We start from the raw sequence: 19812 nt of genomic DNA on the forward strand, positions 1-19812 counted from the left end.
TAGCAATACAATCTTACACAATTTTAACTAAGAGACATCATCTTTAAACTATCAGAAAAAAAGAGAAAGAAACATGTGATCTGATATGTGTAATTTCATCAAATTAGGACATGAACAGTGCCGTAGTTGATACACTTAAGAAAAAAAAGTTAATTAAGCAGATAATAACCACAACCTCAAATGCAATGAAATGAACTGGTTAGCAAGACCCTGAATTCTTCTTCTCCAACCTTCATACATTGAAATGGTAAATGGATGTTCTCAAAGACAATCTCTAATAACCCTTTCAGCTCTAACTAGGGACATTTATCTGAGTGTTGCAATTTCAACAGGGCTGTTAAGAAATTGTCACTTCCACTAGACACAAGATTGCCTGCCAACTTTTTAAGGATCTGAATTGCTACCTTGCCCTCTTTAGAGAAACCCTTCCTAGACTAAAATTATCATGTGTACATGCCATTGCAACTGTTTATCTTTTCTCAAGTATTTCTCTCCTATCAAAAACCAAAGAAATTTAGCTAGGAACCATAAGCAGTCTACCACTTAGACACTGAAGAGATCCCTCTTTGCTAGGTTCTCAGCATATGTCATCATGCATCATCAGGTGCTGCCTTGAGATCAGTGGAGACTTTTCAAAGTTTTCTTTATTACTGAATAAGAATTTTCATCTTTTCGCTCAACACGTTCAGTTTTTTCTCACAAATATCTAGGTCAGCGGTGTCAAACTCAATTTTCATTGAGGGCCGCATCAGGGTTGTGTTTGATCTGGGGGGCCGAGGGTGGGAGTGCCCAGCTTGATTTCACTCATCCAGGCTCAGTTTTTGGCCACGACGGCCTCCTGCAGCCCTCTGCCAGTGAAAACGGAGCCCAGGGAGCTCTATTTCACTGGCAGAGGCACTGTGGGCTGATCCTTTGCTGTTTCCAGAGTAGTCCCATGGGCCAGACCTAAGTACCATGTGGGCCAGATCTGGCCTGTGGGCCCTGAGTATGACACCCCTTAATCTAGGTGAACAATCCTGTGTAGTCTTTTTGAGTCAGCATCTTCTGGTGTTAATAAAATCCTTAAAATGCAATGTCCTTGAATTGGGGCAAACTTAAGGTTTTTAATTTACATGAATAGCTGCTCCCTATAAAGTTTCCTATTTTCTCAAGCAATCAAACCACATTGCAGTTTTATGCAACTTTCAGTAACAGTCATTAATCTGTAATAACTATAAACCATGAAATTTAAATGATTTTAGGAGCATTCCCTCCCCCCATGAGTAAAGTGTTGTCATTTCACCATCAAAGAATGATTCTCTGGAAAAGAGATTTGCTGTTTAAACTCAGGTATTCACTGACTGCTTTATTGATATAAACAAGTCAAACATTTTATTTTATAATGAATAGAACAATTTGGAAAATTGTCTTTTCCTTTGGTGAAAAATAAACAATCACACAAAATCTTTGTAGTGAGATAAAAGCCTATTATTTCACTACAGAATATGGAACTTTATGTCTTGATTAATTCATGCTGCAATCTTTTTCCAAGATCCTCAAGCCCAATTAACATCAGCTTGAGGATGTCATTAGATGATACGTTTTCCATTAGTTTTTGAATGCTGTTTCTGGTGCCAATTCATATTAATTTATCCTTTTGCACACTATTTGTACTATATAAAGGAAGAGGTGCATAACTAGCAAATGCTAGTGCTCATATCAGTAACTAATGAGAATGAGAATAAGCTCTTGATGATCTCAGCAGTTACTAAGTGGTCCTGTAAGAGTATTGCCTAGGTACATATACAGATTTTGACATCTGGGTCAATTGCAACTTTGAATCTAATGCCTCTGTCCTTGTCATAAAGCTTGCTATGCCTAGTGGGAACATGTTTTAGGTTGAGGAGTTGTGTAAACAATTACTTTGCCTCAGGAAATTGATCAAGAAATTCTCTGAACAAATTTCCATCTTGTTTCAGTTGCTTTTGTTGCATTCCTACCAAGGCTGGCTGTCTTGCGATATTGCTCCCAGCCTCATATGCCAAATACACAGAGCTTAACTCATTTGAAGAGGAGGTGTCATCTTCTCTGCACTCTATTCAATGGAAAATTGGTGTCTGCTAGGGTGCCATTTCTATTTTTCTAGATGCTATTATATTGAGATTTCTCATTGTTTACCCACCCAGCTGCCAGGTAGACTTTATAATAATAATAAAACTTTATTTGCGGTCACAGACCAAAACACAAGTACAACAAAAGAAGAACATGGGAAAATTAATCATGAACAATTGGTCACCAAAAACTTGACTAAGAATTACAGCGTTCTCCTCTGATGGTAACAGCTCTTAAAAAAAATTTGGAAACCTGAAAATTGATGTATGAGGATCCATCCCCTAGACAATGTAAGAACAAATTACTAACATTGGGTCTAGAAGGGTCTGTTTCAAGGAGAGACAGTAACTTAGATCTGCCTGCGTTATACATAGGGCAATATAAAAGGACAGGTGGACTTTTAATACATTGTGGGAAAAAGGTGAAGTGAACCATATCATCAGTCTTAGCTTTCCTAAAGAGATCATCACAGTCTATATGGATGTGTGTGTGAAAAGTTGGCATCCGCTTTGAGAACAGAATTCAGCACCTTCCTACTTAAAGGGAAGACGATGATGCCTAATTTTGTCCCAGATTTAGTTTAAAGGTTCTGCCAATGCAGCCTGCAACTGCTATTTCTTCTATTTGCTTGATCTTTCTTAGCAGTGCTATCTTCCAAATTTATACTTGAAACAATATATACTTTTCTGTGTCCCTCTACTTTCAGTGCATTCAACTGAATAAATGTTCAGAAATGCAATTTAGATTAATTTATCCGCAGTATACTAAAATCTAACAGAAGAAATTTAATTATAAATTTAACAATGTTAGAAATAATGATCACTCTGCATATTTTATTAACAGCATTAAAGCAATTACACTTCTAGAGTTGTGTAATATAACCATTTAAAGTATCTTAGAAGCCCTAAAAATCAAGTGTAATCACAAAAAAGGGGCCATATATCTAATCCTCAGTAAAGCAGATCAATCATAGAGCACCCCCTGGCAGTCATTTTGGTGTATACTGAAAGGCTCTGAAGATGAAATAATATGATATTCTATTTCAAAAGGAAATGGGGGAAATAGAATTACATAGAAAACACTATATATGAGAGTTACTTTACAATTAATGCAATAACAAATGTTTTTATCGCAACCATAAACTCATAATGCCTCTGTATCAATGAGAGATTTAAATATTTTAAGGTAATATAATGATACTCTTGTTGCTAAGGTTTCAGTGAGCTGGCTCCAAAATGACAAGATTCCAATCTCAAAACTTTTGATGCAGCAAATCAGAGAAGGATTCTTAACTATTTGAGTAATATCACATTCGATTTACAGTGGAAAGTCAGGGAAGATACAATTTAATGCAAGAAATACTTTAAAACAATAACTTATTTTTCTCTTCTCTAATACAATTACCATGATGTAAGGAGATAAAGTGGAAAGACCAAACATAATAAAGGAAGTTATAAGAGAAAATTAACAGCTAATATCTATTTATGCAGAATGTTGTGGGTATAGTTAAATACTATTGAGATGGTACATTCTACAAGGGAGATTTTTAAATACTCAGAAAAGATGCAGTCATAAATTAGAAATATATTCTATATCAACTTAAAAATAGTTCTATATATGGTTTAAATAAATTATACAAATTATATACAAATAAATCATCATTATTATTGTCGTCGAAAGTTAAAATTTCCCAAACACTTGTCACTTGTCTCATCCCAAAGGGTTCTAAGTGGTGTATAATATCAAACAAATTTAAGGTAGACATTTAATCTTCAGACCTGCAGTATTTTAAAGATCTATAACATACAACTGTAAAGCTTATGTGTTTTTTCCCTTTCTACTCTTGCAAGCCCATGAACTTCAAACATTTTCTTGATAGTAATTGAAAAGTATACTCTATATTATCCATAAACTTCAAGCTGAATAAATCACTTCTGCTCAAATAAAAGGCTACTAGTGATAATTGTAATAATTAATTATTCATTAAATGTATATGCCGCCCAACTCCCAAAGACTCTGGGCAACTTTTAACTATCATTAAAAACAATATAAAGAATAAAACAAAAAAGGACGAAGATGGTGAGGTAACAAATCCAAATGGGAAAAAAGGGAAAGATGTTTTTGCTTACTCTCATCAAAGCCCTGTGTGAAAACCCAGAGCTCCAGGACTCTTTAAATTACCAGTTCTCTGGGGCTTTTTGGATCTCAGAGGAACTTTACTCCAGAAGACAGATGCTACTTCAAAGGTGGCTTCCAGAGTCCAGAAAAATGGCATTGTTTAATTGAGGGAACCTGAAGCACAAACCAACTCTGCCAGATCAAATTGGCCATACTATCAGGTAGATACTATGGCAGGCAAGCAGTCCATCACATAACCAAGTTCTATGTCATGTAGGCCTTTATAGGTCGCAACCAGCAGCTTGAATTTTAATATTCAAAAACTTCCTTATGAATATCACTATAATGGCTTTGAAATAATAGTTATGATGCAATGTCCCTATAAAAAGGCTGATGTGACTATGGTATGAATTGTACCTAAACAATTCCATTTCACTGATTTCTGAGTGTCCCTTTAACACTTTCAATAGTAATTTCTAATAAAAAGATACTCACTTGTTGCCATAACACCTGGAGGACAGGCCGATATCCCATGATCCACTGCCCATCTGAAGGCTCCCTCAGCAACTAAGAAACTACAAAATAGGAGAGAACAAACAAGTGGCTGGGAGAAGACATTCTGACAGGAAATATTTTCATAACTTTCAGTATAATAGCAAACTATTTCATAAAATTGTTCTAATTAAGTCAAAGCAGGAAACAACAGAAAACACAATATTCTTTAAAGTGTTAAATTATGCACAACCCCATCCTAAGCAGGTTTGTTTTAGAAGTAATCTGAGTATCATTTGGCATCTATTCTTTTTAATAATTGCACAATCTAAGCCATATTTTTGAATCTGTGAAGAAATACTGCAGGTCCAAGATACTTAATTGAGATGCAAATTAAATTTTATTAATGTTGAGAAGAGCAGCTTTCACATGACTTGTCTTCCTGGCTTTCCAAAAATCTTTAAATAAGATCTTTATTGAAATCTCTAGAAAATCTAGGAACTTAATGCTCATAGTGATTCCCTGGGACTACCAAGAACTTTCAATACATTGATAAAGCAGATAGATTTCAGGTTTTCCACTACTACAGTAAAATAGCTGGCATTTTTGTAGATTATCTGTAATGCAGTCTCATTAGAATTGGATATTCAGAAAATTTTTTCCTTATGTACCTCTGTAGAAAATAGGCATAAATATAGTTTATGTTCAATTGTTTATGAAAATTAAATCAGTTTGAAAATATTATTTCCAGAATAAAAATTATCATAACCATATTCCACTCCAATGTCAAACCAGCCAACTCTTGAAACATGTGTTTTGCTTTGAACTTGAAACATTTGAATAGCCTCTTTGAATGTTCCAAGCTCAAAAAAACATGTATTCCAAGAGTTTTGTTCCAAGGTAAAATATGCTAATTTAAAAAAAAAAATCTGCCAAATTTGTTGCTTGTAAAGGAGTCTATGCTGACTTTCTGCACTAAAGTTACAGAGAAAATGACCAACGGATTGAGTATTTTTAAAAATGTAACAGGAAGGAATACAGAAAATATAATTTCTGTCTGCCCAGATGGCTGTTTATCTCCAAACCAAAATGTGTCACCTAAACAGAAAATGGCTGAAATTGTAGCTATTTCACCTTGTTAAAATGTTGCATAAACACCACAAGTTCTTAAAAGATTCTGAGGTACGGACTGATTTTTTTTTTTTGTTTCCTGAAAAGAATTATTAATATTTATTCCCCCCAATCTCAATTTAAATAGATTACTTTGATCAAGTTTGGGTAACTGTCATCCACTTGGTTTTGGGCCCTAAGGTGTGAAAGGTGTAAGTTTGTTCTGGTACCCATTATTTTTGATGTGAATATATGGTGGTGTTCAAATTTGGTTCTGTGGAATACTTGAACCTTTTCATTACTGTGTCAAACACAGCCAATAGAGAATGTTCTGATGAAATGTTCAGCAGGGCTATTTTGTTCTGCATTCAAAATGAAATATATTTTCCATTTTGTCTATACTCTTAAATGGAATCATATGTTAACATGTTATAAATCTGGAAGCAAAAGGAGATGAAGAAATCTATGTCTTTAAATCAATATTTAGTTTTGGCATTTGCTGGACTCAAACATCTGCTTTTCAATTGTGTAAATATATACACGCACACACACACACACAACCACAATGAAAGACATGATAAGTAGAAATATTATCCTTAATTCTCAATTCTATTTACAGCCATAGTGAAAACATAAGATGTTCCAAGACCAATAAAGTAACCCAACCCTTAAATCTAGTTAGCATGTTATTGGTTGTTTTTTAAACAAGCTTCTATCAATAAGAATAATTTTCAAAAATTGCATTACAATGAAGGAGGAGGAAGACACAATAACAAGAAAAAGCAGAATAAAGTAATTACCAAGGCGGAATTCTGCCAGCAGATAGCTTTCCTTTCTGCCCTTCACATAATAATTTATTTGCCACGGAGACAGGATTTTTGATTCCTGAAAAACACAGTTCATCTAAGAGAACTGCAACACTGCATTACAGACAAATTTGCAATACATTAAACATATTCCTTAATTCCCCCCCCCAATTTTGGTGTTACAAAGAAACCGATACTAACTAATCAGAAAAAAAGTCAGACAAGAGTTTATTGACTGAATCCTATGTTAAAATGATGATTCAAATCATGTCACCCACACTAGGGGCACTTTTCTCAACAGCAACAGATATTAAAGGATGGGTTCATTTGTCAATACTGAAGATCAGAACATAATTTTCTTTTTTAAAACAAACTGAACACACAATCATACACATATGAACAAATATCATTTTCCTCAAATGAATACTGCAATTTAGAATGTTTCCCATGTTAATTTACGCTATAAGAGAAAGTTTTACATATATATACTATTCAGGTGATACATATTCAAGAATTCTATCTATTTTTTTCTGTATTTGTTTTCAAAGATATACAGAAAAAACTGTAATATGACCCTTTTACAATATTACTATGCTCCCAAAACAGGTTTATTGAGTCAAAATAAAGAAAAACTAATTGCCATCCTGATTATCTAAAGTCACACTTATTTCAATGGGAAACTTTCCACAGATTTAATATTTCTTCCATGTTCTAGATTCAGGTTGCTATATTCTTCTGCTTGTCTCTATCATTATAGCATACATATTCAGGAAATTTCAAGTACCATGAATCATTGCCAAAAACATTTCAAATGCGTTTGTTTGTTTTTTAAAAATGGCCAACGAACATGAACAGTGTGATTCTAGGCAGTGTACAAAAATTCAAAATTAAGCAACAGTTGGCAATAACAATAACAATCACTAGTATGTGACTTGGCTCATATTTCTATCCTTTATCAACTTACTTATCTTGGCCTCAAAGTGAGATTGGTTGTGACATGAGTAAATACACAAAGATACACAAAGATCATTCTGGTATCAATATTACATCTTTGAGAGCCTAATCTACATACCACTGAGAGCTCCCACTGCTCCAAAATTGAGTGATTTTCCATCCATAATACTGGCATCACATTCAATTTCACCTAAGAGATTTAGATTAGATCCCATTCCTGCATTTGTAAAGGGAGAATCCTATAAAGAAATTTAAAGAAAAAACATATAAACAAACGTCTATATTATCACAACAAACAACGGGTCAAATTATTGTTATTGAGCCAATGTGTTGCCAATTCTCAGCCCCCTAATTTGAATTCATGATTCCCTACAGGAAACAGAAGAGGATAGGAGAAGAAAAAAGCGGAAAAGAGAAAAACAGAGTGCAAGTGAAAGCAAAACTGTAAAGAGGGTAAAGGGAGAGGATGTTTTGAATTGATACATATTTATTTATCTGAGATATAAACTCTACAGATGTATGCTCTGAGTTTTCTTTAAAAACCCATTTTGATCATTCCATTTTCATCTAAGCCATATAGATAGTGAGATCCCTATTGTTGTCACACATTGAAGTTAAGGGAGAGGCTACCAGGTGAAAAGCCTCCCGGATGATAACAGTAACTGCCAAACAACTACACAAAAGCAAGAGGAGGAACAAGGATGGGTAAGGAGGTATAAAAAATCCAAGCTTTTATCCTATGAACTCCACTATGTGGCTATAGTCAGAAATTGTATGTAAGTACTGGATATAGAGAAAGTAGTTCCGAGACCTGTGTGCACATGCACACATCAATTTCTCCTTCCTAAATGAGACACACATCTACAATATACAGAAAGTGCCTGGGAAGAAAACAAAAGGAAACTCTAACTGCTTACTGAAATTTCAAAATTAAAAAATGGCTTTTGCTAAATGAAATCTAACCCCAATTTCTTTATAGTCAGCAGGAAACAGAAATATTCAAGCAATCCCCTTTGGATCTATATAGGTATGAAAACAATTTTCATATATGCACATAAAATAATTTACATACATAAATTTGCCAAAGTATACGGATTTGTTCTGAAATGCATGTCTGATACTAGACATTGCATGAAAGAAAATATCTCAAAAGTTAGAATCCAATGTAAATTGGAATTGAGAGCATTGTACAAAATAAATGTGATTATTTTTGGTTGAAGATGCAAATATTGCTTAGAATCTTCATTGTTTTATATTCTGCTCCATTTACACGTCAGGGGGTTTCAATTTATTCTTCCACCCAGTGGTGGGATTTGAATAACTTAACAACTGATTCTCTGGTGTGGCCGATTGGTCATGTGACTGGGTGGGTGATGTCACTCATCATACCCAGCCCCGCCTCCCAGCTACTCACCTCAAAGGCAGAGGTAGGATTCAGCCGATTGGGGCTAATCCCATCACTGGCTGGCCTCGCCCCTGCCCATTTTTCAGACAGTTTTTGGCCTGAAAACCAGTCTGAAAATGGCCCGAAAAATGACTGAAAAACAAGTGGGCGCGGGGCCAGCCAGTGGTGAGATTTGCCAGTTCGCCAAACTGCATAGAATCATAACAACCAGTTCACTTGAACCAGTGTGAACCAGCAGCAGCCCACCTCTGCTTCCACCTTCATTGACAGTATCAAGGATTTTAATTCTATAATAGGCCAAATCTGGGAAGAAGGATGTTTTGTAAAGCACACTGGGCTTCACACATACAGATACATCTGAAATTGCTTTTTCCCTAGTGGGCTGAAACCCTTCAGAGAGACAACCCATGAGATATGAGCAACTTCTGCCAGAAGAAAACATCCTTCCTCCCTGATTCATAAGTAATTGTGCAGATAGAGTTGGACCCATCCTATTTAATACTGTTATGCTCTTCTCCATTTTATGCTGAATTAAGATTAGGGTTTTCAAAGTTTCTTGTTAACAACTGTGAAACCAAAGGACAGAACACTGGAAAGCACAAAGCCTCCCAAACTCTATGAAAAAGGCTGTTTCTTTGTTTAGTGTGTTCATTCAGATTTACAGTAAAAGATGAAGCATTCAAATCTGTCTCCCTTAACTTTGTAAAAAACTAAAATTGAAATACAAGCTACAAGTCAAAGATTTGGCAGAAACTGATTCTGGAAGTAGAAATTACATTTTGCAATTTGTATTATCAGCAGGCAGAAGAAATGTCTAGATTGTTGTTAATATAAACCCTCAATTAAAGGAAAATTTACTCCACTGTTCTAAATTCTTTTTTCCATCCAAAGTTTGACCTATGGTCAAATGTTATTAAAAGGAATTTAATACAAGCCATTAAGTATACAACTGAATGTACCTTGTTAGAACCTAATCAGAATCTCTACTCTTTCCCTATACATTGTCTCTTATATCTGTACATAAACACACACTCCTGTTCTAGATATTTACATCAGGGATGGATCAATAAAAGAAAATATCTTAAATCAACAAGCTGTAAATCCATAATTAATTGCATACTAGCAAGGCCCTTAATTACTGACAGGTGTTGATTGAGAAGGAAAAAAACCCACATTTGAAACAACCATTTCCAAAATCTAGGTCAATTGTCCCCAGAAGTAAGCTACAGTATGAAATATATCCTGGGGTACTTATAATCGCCATAAAATCCTTACCAGGATTATGAAGAGTCATTTTTGTCCAGGTTTCCTTAAGTATTTGAATATATTATCTTTTCCCATGTAATGAAAGGTAAAATATTTTAACTGTGCTTCCATCTGGTCAATTTATTATTTTAGCATCAACTGTTTTCACAGTAAGAGATAGAGCAGTCATTCAAATTAACTGGTACAGTAACTGCTGTCTCTGCCTTAATGGCACAGCAACTGACATACACATTTGTAAAAAAAAGGGGGGTTACTTACTTTCACTCTAAAAAATGACACACACACACACCTACCTTATATCAGAATATCATGAACAAATAAAATAGGAAGAACAAATTCTATCTTTTGTCCAGTCTTTTATTTTCTGGAATATTATCTAACACCTGAATAGTGTGGGGACTAGGTTAGAAGATACAAGGGCCAAGAAAACTTAATTCTTCTCTTCCTCTTCCTTTATCCATCCAATGAACACGGGTAATCTATTTTTTTTAATAGTCAGAAACATTTCTTCAAGTATGTTTGTAATTTGCTGTACAAAATCATGAACTTTTTAAAGCAGGGGTCGCCAACCTTTTGGACCTCAGGGATCACCAAACTCATAATTTTAAATCCCAGGGACCACTAACCAGTTATGAGGATGTGGCTTGATTTGTGGGTGTGGCTTGGTGGTCATGTGACTGGCTGGGCATGGCCTGTATGTAAATATTATAAATATTTATATAAATATTGATTTTTTTTATAAAAAAGAGCAATTTTTACCCAAAATCAGGCAAGGCAGGCAGGCAGATTGAGTTGCTTACAGAATCACAGATTCTTTCAGATGTCTATCTGCCATCGGCTAGCTCAGTCTGTCACATAAAATTTACTTGTAAGCAAACTTATAAAATTAACTCACAACACACTGTGTATGTAAATATTGAATTTTTAACTAAAAAAGAGCAATTTTTACCCATAATCAGGCAAAGCAGGCAGGCAGATTGAGTTGCTCACAGAATCATTCAGTGATCCATCTATCTGATATCGGCTAGCTCAGTCTGTGACATACAATTTGCTTGCCATGAGTTCGCACTGAATAATAGAACCTTCAGTCCTAAGGGAGGTTTGGCTGTGCTTAAAAGCAGAGCCGAAGATCTAAAGACTAACTAGAAAGCAAGAAATTCAACGATTTCCTGCTTCCTAGCTAATCTAAATCTCCCGGCATAGCTAAACAGCTGATAATCGGGAAAAGGAAACACAGCAATTTAGCAGGCAAGTTTGCTGGGTAAGGAGTGAGTGGGTTCCTGCGGGCCATGTGGGCGGCACAGCCTTGTGTTTATGCGCAGCCTGGATTAATTGCTTTGGGGGGGTGCTCTGGGGGTGAGATTTCTCTGCAGCTCATCAAAAAAAATTCCATTGACCGCTGTTTTAAAGGACACTTTCTTCCTGATTAAATTCCACTGAAAAGTCAGAATATTTAGCCCTGAACAGACCCCCTGGAGAGAGGGGCTAATCGAGGCTCAATAACCTTCTTACATATTAAAAATTTATATATTATCAATTAATGCATTTAATAAAAGACAAGATGAATAGAAAAATACAGTTAAACTGCCACCAAAAGAACACTTGAATAAATGTAAGTACCTCTAGTTCAACTAACGCTGCAGTCACTGCATCCGTTACAAGAGCCCCAGCCTGTAGCTTTTCAATTGCCTAGAAGACAGAATTTTAGGTATAAAGTACTGCCTCTTAAATATTTCACATACTATTTTTTTTCTACACAATAACACCCAGTGAGTCATTTGATCCCAGAAGAGAATTGTTCCAAGTTTCAAAGAGTGGATAATGACTATTCTTGGGCAAACCACACTTTACTTGTGATGTCATGTAAGCTAAGGCAGGGGTCTCCAACCTTGGCAACTTTTAAGACTTATGGACTTCAACTCCCAGAATTCTGGGAGTTGACAAGTCTTAAAGTTGTTAAGGTTGGAGACCCCTGATCTAAGGTATGTGACTACATTGTGAACATCTTTATTTAAAAGAAGAAATTGTGTTGGGATATGAATATCAAACTGAATTTAATGAATTTAATTTAATTGAAGTTGATGGAATTGGCTAAGAGGCAAAAGTAACTACCCTGATTAAAGGAAAGTCTTTGTCTAACCCACATAGGGTGTTTTTTTTTATGTGGCAACACTTTTGGACTTTTTGCTGAAAACTGTAAGAAATAGTAATTTTGGGATCTGATGATTTGCATGATGATTAGAATTGTTCATGATTGCAATGATACCAGGTATTATTGAATGTTAGATCAAAAGGATAATGTATGTTAATTTGTAATTATATTGAAGAAAGGTAAGTTATATTTTTTCCTATTTTTTTCTTTCTTTATTCCCTTACACTTTCCATATTTTTCCTTAATTCCTTTTTTGTTTTTTATATTTTATATATTTTGTAGAAATTTAATAAAAGTATATTTTTAAAAAGGATGTGAATAATAATCATATCCTGTATTTGCACCAAATAAATGCAAATATTTTCTATTACTCGAAATAGGAAGCAAAGCAGAAAATTACTAATTGATTATTAATGTTTTTCAAGTACATTCTGTTCACAAACTGATTGGTTTACCAAGCTCACTGCATTAACCTATGGTAGCACAATATTCAGCAGGAGTCTTCTTCAGTTTGACATTTGTTTGTACTATCTTCTGAGCAGGCAACTATGTTGTATTCCAAGTACAGAAGCTGAAAATTTTTAAGACAGTTGATAGAATGGAGAGAGATATCCCTGGGAATATTTTACTTCAGTATCCCAACATCTTCATTAAATCTCCAGGGTATGGAAAATGCAACTGAAGATACTACTAAAATGTTGATAATGACTTGGAACTCATTTTCTATTCCATATCCAGTTGGATTTCTACAGTTTGATAAAGGGTAGCCTTCTAATTATAGGCAGTAAAAGCAGTACATTTTCAAATATTATTTATCATTTTGGGAATTTTTTCATTTGATATGCTTGACTTGCAAAATAAGCAATACAAGATTACTTCTTAAAGAAAGCACTTTTACAACTAAGTCAAAGTTATTTCTAAGTCAAGAATAAGAAACCAACCACCAGCCAGAATTTGTTGGACTAAATAGTTGGTGTTCTTTCCAGACCACAAGCCATGAGAGTTTCCGTCCATCACTATCTAGATTTTAGACTGTCATCCTACACAAATACTGTATATTGAGATGAAACGATCATAGCAGAGAATCTTACAAAATCTAATAATTACAAGTTATATACTGATAAAACTGAAGTTCACAATTTAAGGCAAGCAGGTTATAATTAATAATACATCACACTATATGACATATACTGGTATTACACAAAACCCATAACGAAAAACATTAACCAAAACCATTAATAGTGCAAATCTCTTTATTGCATATTCTTATGCGACTGTAAGTCTCATTATATTCAGCAGGACTTAAACTCAGGTAATGCATATAAGATTGTATATGTATTATACATATAAGTATTTCTTTAATAAGTGACAAGTGTCTCCTTTTAAAAAAAAAATATTTATTCAACATTTGTAAAACTAAAACCATATATATATATATATATATATATATATATATATATATATATATATATATATATATATATACACACACACATACATACATATACATATACATACACACACACACAAAATTTTACAGCATTGTTTGAGCAATAGATACACTTGTACTTTCCTTCTGATAGCGTGTTATACATTGTCATAACTCCTTTCTCATTTTAAACTCTATATATGCATAGATATAGTTAATTTACATTTATTTACATGTCACCCTTATTTTCAAAATGTTACCGGGTCATCAGATATCATATTTTCTTTATAAACAGTCATACCAGATATCCCATGTTTTGTAATATTGTCTTGATTATCTTTTAGCAGTTTAGTTAGTCTATCCAACTCAGCACATTCATGTATCTTACTGATTATCATGTTTTCCAAAGGGGTCATAGCCAATTTCCAATTTTGAGGAAAACTTATTCTAGCTGCTGTTATAATATGCAGAATCAAGTATTGGTACTTCTTTTTCATATTTGGTTCTAACATGTCTAATAAAAAAGTTTCCGGTTTGAATTTTATTTTGTTTTGTTATTTCCTCTATCCAAATTCTATTTTTTTGCCAAAACGTTCATGCATGAGGGCAAGTCCACCACATGTGGAAATCAGTTCCCTGATTGTAATTGCATTTCCAACAATTGGGTGTCATGTTAAGGGACATTTTGGCTAACCTCGCTGGTGGTAAGTGCCAGAGAAGAAACATTTTATATAAATTCTCTTTATAAGAGACCGACATTCTTAATCTATAGTTTATCTGCCAAAGATGTTCCCACTGGTCTACGTGCCAAGTGTCTTTTGAACTCTACAAGTAAGAATTAACAAGTTCAAACTTGCTATTGTACTGATGACATGTTTCATGCTATACAGATACAATAATTTTTCTTATCTACAATTCGTTAATTTGTGTGGCTACTTGTGTGTTTTTAGGTGGCGGGGAATTTTGGCAGATGGGGAGGTGTTTGGGGATTGTCATGTGCATGTGCATGTTGAGTCTGGTCTCTGAGTGTTATGTGAATTTTGTTGTATGTATACTGTGTATATACGTAAAATGGCAATAAATAATTCATTTCAATTAAGTAATTCACTTTCTGCATTTTATGAATATACATGGCCTAATTTTTTTTAAATAGTGCAATTAGGTATTGTTTAAGAATTACTGAAAAGTAGGAGTAAAGAGATAACATTTCTAAAAATTATCTTCTAACAATCTTACCTTCCGACATGCTCTTTTGCACACATGTTTATATTCTTTGGCTTTGGATTCAGAATGATAACCTGCACCTGTTAGCAAGGAATATGTAGGAGAAGAGAGGTAAAAGTAAACAAGTACTGTAAGCTGAATAATTTTGTTTTAAAGCTTTTTCTAAAATAAAACCTTCCCATATCAAAAATATATCTACCTTGTAAGGTCTACAAACCACCATGTATTCCTCCCCTTCAAGGGCATTTTCAACAGGTTGGGCGAAGTTGTCTTTCCAAAGGATAATCTTGGAATATTGGATATGGGAATCTGATTGTGAATCATGCAACCCTATGATCATCAGTTCATCAAGGGAATGTCAACCAATACGTCACTGTACATTAGACATCAACATAGCAAGCACCATTGGTTCAAAAATCTACCCCTGAAATGAGGAACTGCACATGTAAATGGGATTTGAAGTAGCACAAAACAAAGACAACAATGGTGTCCCTTTCTGAATGCAGGCCCATATCTTTGTCATTATCACCTCAATTACAATCTCCCTTTTTTACGACTCTATAATTCAAGGTAGAGTTGGAGTGACTGGGTGGAGCTGAGAGTTTACTAGCCAGTTGCCCTTCCTGATTCCATGTGGAGTTTGCAGCAGATGTTTTTTTTCTTTACACTATGATAAACATCTGCCACTACCTAGGATTGAACTCTCAACCTTCCAAGTGGGAGGCGAGTATCCCCTAAGTGGGAGGTGAGCATCACTAGATCACCATGCCATTCATTATCACATCAATCACAATAAAACATCAAAATATAAAGAGAACTATATGGACCATGTATCTCTTATTAACTATAGATGTATGAAGTTGTTTTTAACAAGATGATACAATATTATCCTTTTAAATTCTATTACCCTTTGAGAAAAGCTAAACGAATCAAGACATACTAGCAGGCCCAAGCAGAAAAATACTCTTCTGTAAAGCACTTTGCCTTCTAATTGGTGCAATTTATATCTACACCAGTCCTTGATTACATTGCAAAATGGTTAAATTCAGTCTCAATTCACAGACTGTTCAAATGCATATATATTTAAACTTCTCATTCACATATCCATCGCTGAGAGGAGTTTCAACTAAGTGGTATTATTGTCTCTCCATACCTAACAGTGGAACTACATCATTTGCATCTGATGGACTGTTTCACTGGACTATGGCTTTAGGAAGAATGCCAGAAATTTTACTGCTAATATCAGCCAGGTATGCTATTATGTTTAAAATAAAGGGGTAGTATCTTCCATAACAAACAGTTATTACAGAACTATTTCTTAGTGGCTAAGTTCTCCACTTCCTGTACTACTGCTTTATAATATTCATCTATAATGAATATTTGTATTCATGCCCCCAACAGTGCAAAACATTTAGTATACTTTATGACATAATACTTGCCCAGAATATTAAACAACTCCTGCTTATTCTTTGGCAAAAGTGTTAATTAAAAATTAGTAACAAAATTTTCCCAATCAGATGGTAGGACTGGAATGTATTGGGAGATTTCCAGTAAGTATGAGCACAAAATATTAGGCCCAAAGTGAAAAAATATCTCAGTAAAGAGAATGTGAATTTTTTAAAAGACTATGACCTTAATTCTGTGCTATTAATTTTGACTTAAAATAAGAAAGACAGTGAAAATTGTATCTTTTTTATAAGGTTAAACTGCAGTAATGCTTACTGTTGTTTGATAAGAACTTTATTGATCAATGAATATATATAAAAATAAACACATGGTTTATAATATGGTTTATAAAAATAATATGGTTAGATTTGGCATGATCCCCAGGATGAAAATTTGATAACTATGACTTACAGTTCAGCAAAGGTAGCAAGTTAGACAAACTATGGCAAGATTTAAAATGTTTTACCATTTATTAAAAAAAAAACTTCTCAGCAAACCATAAACTGATCAATTCTGAGCAATGTAAAAGCAATATCTCAATGCTGCTCAATAAAAGGGAAAGGAAGAAAATATTTAAAATTGGCTCTGTCAATAACATTCACTCTTCAGAGAGCAGCACCTCTGTTTTCTGTTGAAGGGATTATATCTTTCAATTTAAATGCCTGGTAAGTCTTTTTCTCTAAAAGCATGTTTTTCATGCATCATGCTATATATCTATCCATCAAAAAGGCAAATTTTAAAAGGAGGCAGGCTTCTGATGAGTTGTTTCCTGCCAAATGAGAGCAAGCAGAGATACTGTATTGCCTAATTTAAATTAAAAAAAAAAGCTGACTGGATTACATAACTAAAAGGAAATGAGCAGATTACAGTTCAGCCACAACTGGCCTAAGAAACATGTCATGAAATATAAACATATATTCACCATTCTTTCCCCAATTTACATGTTTTTCACATTTGCCACCTCTCCCAAAGTACCGTATATGATTCTAAAATATTAACAACACAGCCCATCTACTGTTGCGATATTCTGACATGTACCTGCATGTACAAGTACAAATCCCACTCGTCTCACTTTTTGAGCCGGTTTGGCTTCGTGTTCTTTTACCATCATCCTTACTGCAGTGGCATGAGCTGACACAGGAGGAACTTCTACTGAGCTTATTCCCTTTTCCATGATCATACTTCAAGGCTATCGTTTCCTGTGGAACAGAGCATGCTTCCATCCAAGGGAAAACATGGGAAAAGAGTCTTCCTGAAAATAAAATCAAGCAAAGCTCTCTCATTTTATTTACTTCTGACTAAGGATTCCATTCAAGAAACACATTCTGTTCAGAGCAGCTGAGTTGGAACCAAACGCTACTCAGGTGTAAGGTTTTTTTTCACATCCATGGCTATCAGTAACAAAAGTCCATATATTCTCATACATACACACATATACACACACAATATAGGCATGTATTAATTTGCTACTTATTAAGCTGCATAACCAATTTTTAACTTTAAAATGAACTAGTGATAATGTTAAATTTTTATAACCCTCCACAGATTTATTAGTTTTTCATACTGGCAGAGATTAGGAAAAGTCAGGTCCAGGCAGAATAATATGATTCCTTTAACAACTAAAATAAGGTTATCCCCAAAAGTGTCTTTTCTCCCTAGTTTCTCTTAACTTTTATTCTTTCACAATATTTTAATAATAGTTGCTATACTGGTATTACTGGAATCCTAAGCAATCATTTAGAAGCTGAGAACATTCTCATCTCCAGATAATTTCATGCAACGATTACTAGCCTGCACTAGGGAAGCTCAAGCAGACTATTATTTCATATTTGCACTGAAATCAATCCTAACATTAGGATTTCAATCCTATGCCCTTGATAAGACACCTATATAGTGTCTGCTGAGACCGTGTTAAAAGTGTGTCTCAAAAAATGGTCTGCAGCCACAGAATATGGCCATGGAAAGTTCATTCATGCCCAAGAGACCTTAAATACAACCTGTTATTTCTCTACTCGTTCCCAATAAGCATCTTACTCAAGAACCGAACAGGGTGAGGCTCCCTTCTAATCAGAAAACACCAGAAAATGGTGGGTGTTTTGCATTCCTTCCTCCATAAAGCTTTTTTTTAGAGACACGGGAGAAGCAAAGGACTCGTCCCCCAATATTGTCATAGCAACCAGAAACATGGATGACCCGGAGCCGCAAAATCCCCAGTTTGGGTTTGGAAATCTAAGAGCTGAACAAGAAGAATGCATGCAAGTTAAGAAGAAAGGCTCCTTATCTCCCGGCTTTAGACGAGGAAGCTTTGGCCACCAGCTCTACCTCCATTTCCGTGAGGCTTCTCTCACAGCCAGGTTGGACCCTTGACTAGGCAGGCAAATCCCCCGCGACGAGACACACCCTTTAGCCTCCCCCAACCCTCATGCTTGGACTCCACATGGCTGCAGGCTCAGGTATCCTGCAGGAGAGTCCCGCCTGCTCCCCTCCCCTCTCTCCAGCCGGGCAAAGAGCAGGAGTCGCACTCTAACCACATCACCAACGCGCCCCTTTGCCCGAATCTTGACGTCATCGCCCCACCCAAGGAGAGTGGGGGAAATACCCCGCTGCGTTGCCGACGTGGGATGCTCCTTCGTGCAATCCGCTCCAGTCAGGTGTCGTTACAAAGCTCGTCTCGTCCTGGATGCGGGCTGGCGGGCGCGCACACCCACGCATTTATCATCAGCCTTTCACCGACTTTTGTATTGGGGGGGGGGAACCCGACCAAGTCTATTTTCCGATCACTTCCGCTTCCGAATCGAATGTTTCCATCATGTGCGAGAGCTAGAGTGGCGGAAGCCGAAACAATCTCAGCCCGATTTTTCCTTGATAGAAAAAAAAGGCGGGAAATTTAAAAAGTTTCCCTTTTAATATATGAAAACAGACCCTATCTCTTTTCCAAAGGAAGAAGAAAAGGGAGGAGGAGAGTAATTTTTCAGCTCCAGAGTGTGTTTCCTTGTTCTCTGCAGGACTGTTGTTGGGAAAGGTTGGGTTTGATTTGTTTTTTTTTTTTAAAGAAAGCAGTTTGGAGATAGATCAATACTTGCTTTTCGGGTCATAAGCCCATGTGGACTTTCTGCTGAACATGCTTTTGCGTTGCCTAAGTTTAGTGTCAGCATGGTCAGTAGATTTGCTGATAACAAGTAATTTTTGATAGTATTTTTCCCCCCAGCCCTTTTGCCAAAGGGGATTTGGAAGCAGTTCGGCTATAACTCATCTTGGCTCAGGCTTACAACCTAAACTATCTCTTGCAAGAGATAAAAGGAGGGAGGACATAATACAC

The 19812-nt window shown here is 35.3% G+C and overlaps 1 protein-coding gene across 7 annotated transcripts in view; it reads right to left on the reverse strand.

The window, feature by feature from the left end:
• Positions 1 to 19323, reverse strand: part of TASP1 (taspase 1) — a 50496-nt gene extending 31173 nt beyond the window's left edge. For 4 of the 7 annotated variants that reach the window (XM_087919269.1, XM_026710381.2, XM_087919273.1 and 1 more), the window contains exons 1-7: positions 18816 to 19063; positions 17532 to 17745; positions 15060 to 15127; positions 11863 to 11931; positions 7690 to 7810; positions 6612 to 6696; positions 4705 to 4784 (exon numbers count right to left, since the gene is read on the reverse strand). In XM_087919269.1, the coding sequence (XP_087775395.1) occupies positions 4705 to 4784; positions 6612 to 6696; positions 7690 to 7810; positions 11863 to 11931; positions 15060 to 15127; positions 17532 to 17673 (565 nt within the window). In that variant the 5' untranslated portion in view covers positions 17674 to 17745; positions 18816 to 19063. Of the gene's footprint in view, positions 1 to 4704; positions 4785 to 6611; positions 6697 to 7689; positions 7811 to 11862; positions 11932 to 15059; positions 15128 to 17531; positions 17746 to 18490; positions 18602 to 18815; positions 19064 to 19092 lie in introns of those variants that run through there. The other 3 variants (XM_026710382.2, XM_087919271.1, XM_087919262.1) reach the window with 3 other exon arrangements.
• Between the last annotated feature and the right edge of the window lie 489 nt (positions 19324 to 19812).

The sequence above is a fragment of the Pseudonaja textilis genome, chromosome 1, assembly GCF_049901715.1.
Source record: "Pseudonaja textilis isolate UNSWEBS1 chromosome 1, rPseTex1.2, whole genome shotgun sequence".
Taxonomy (NCBI): domain Eukaryota; kingdom Metazoa; phylum Chordata; class Lepidosauria; order Squamata; family Elapidae; genus Pseudonaja; species Pseudonaja textilis.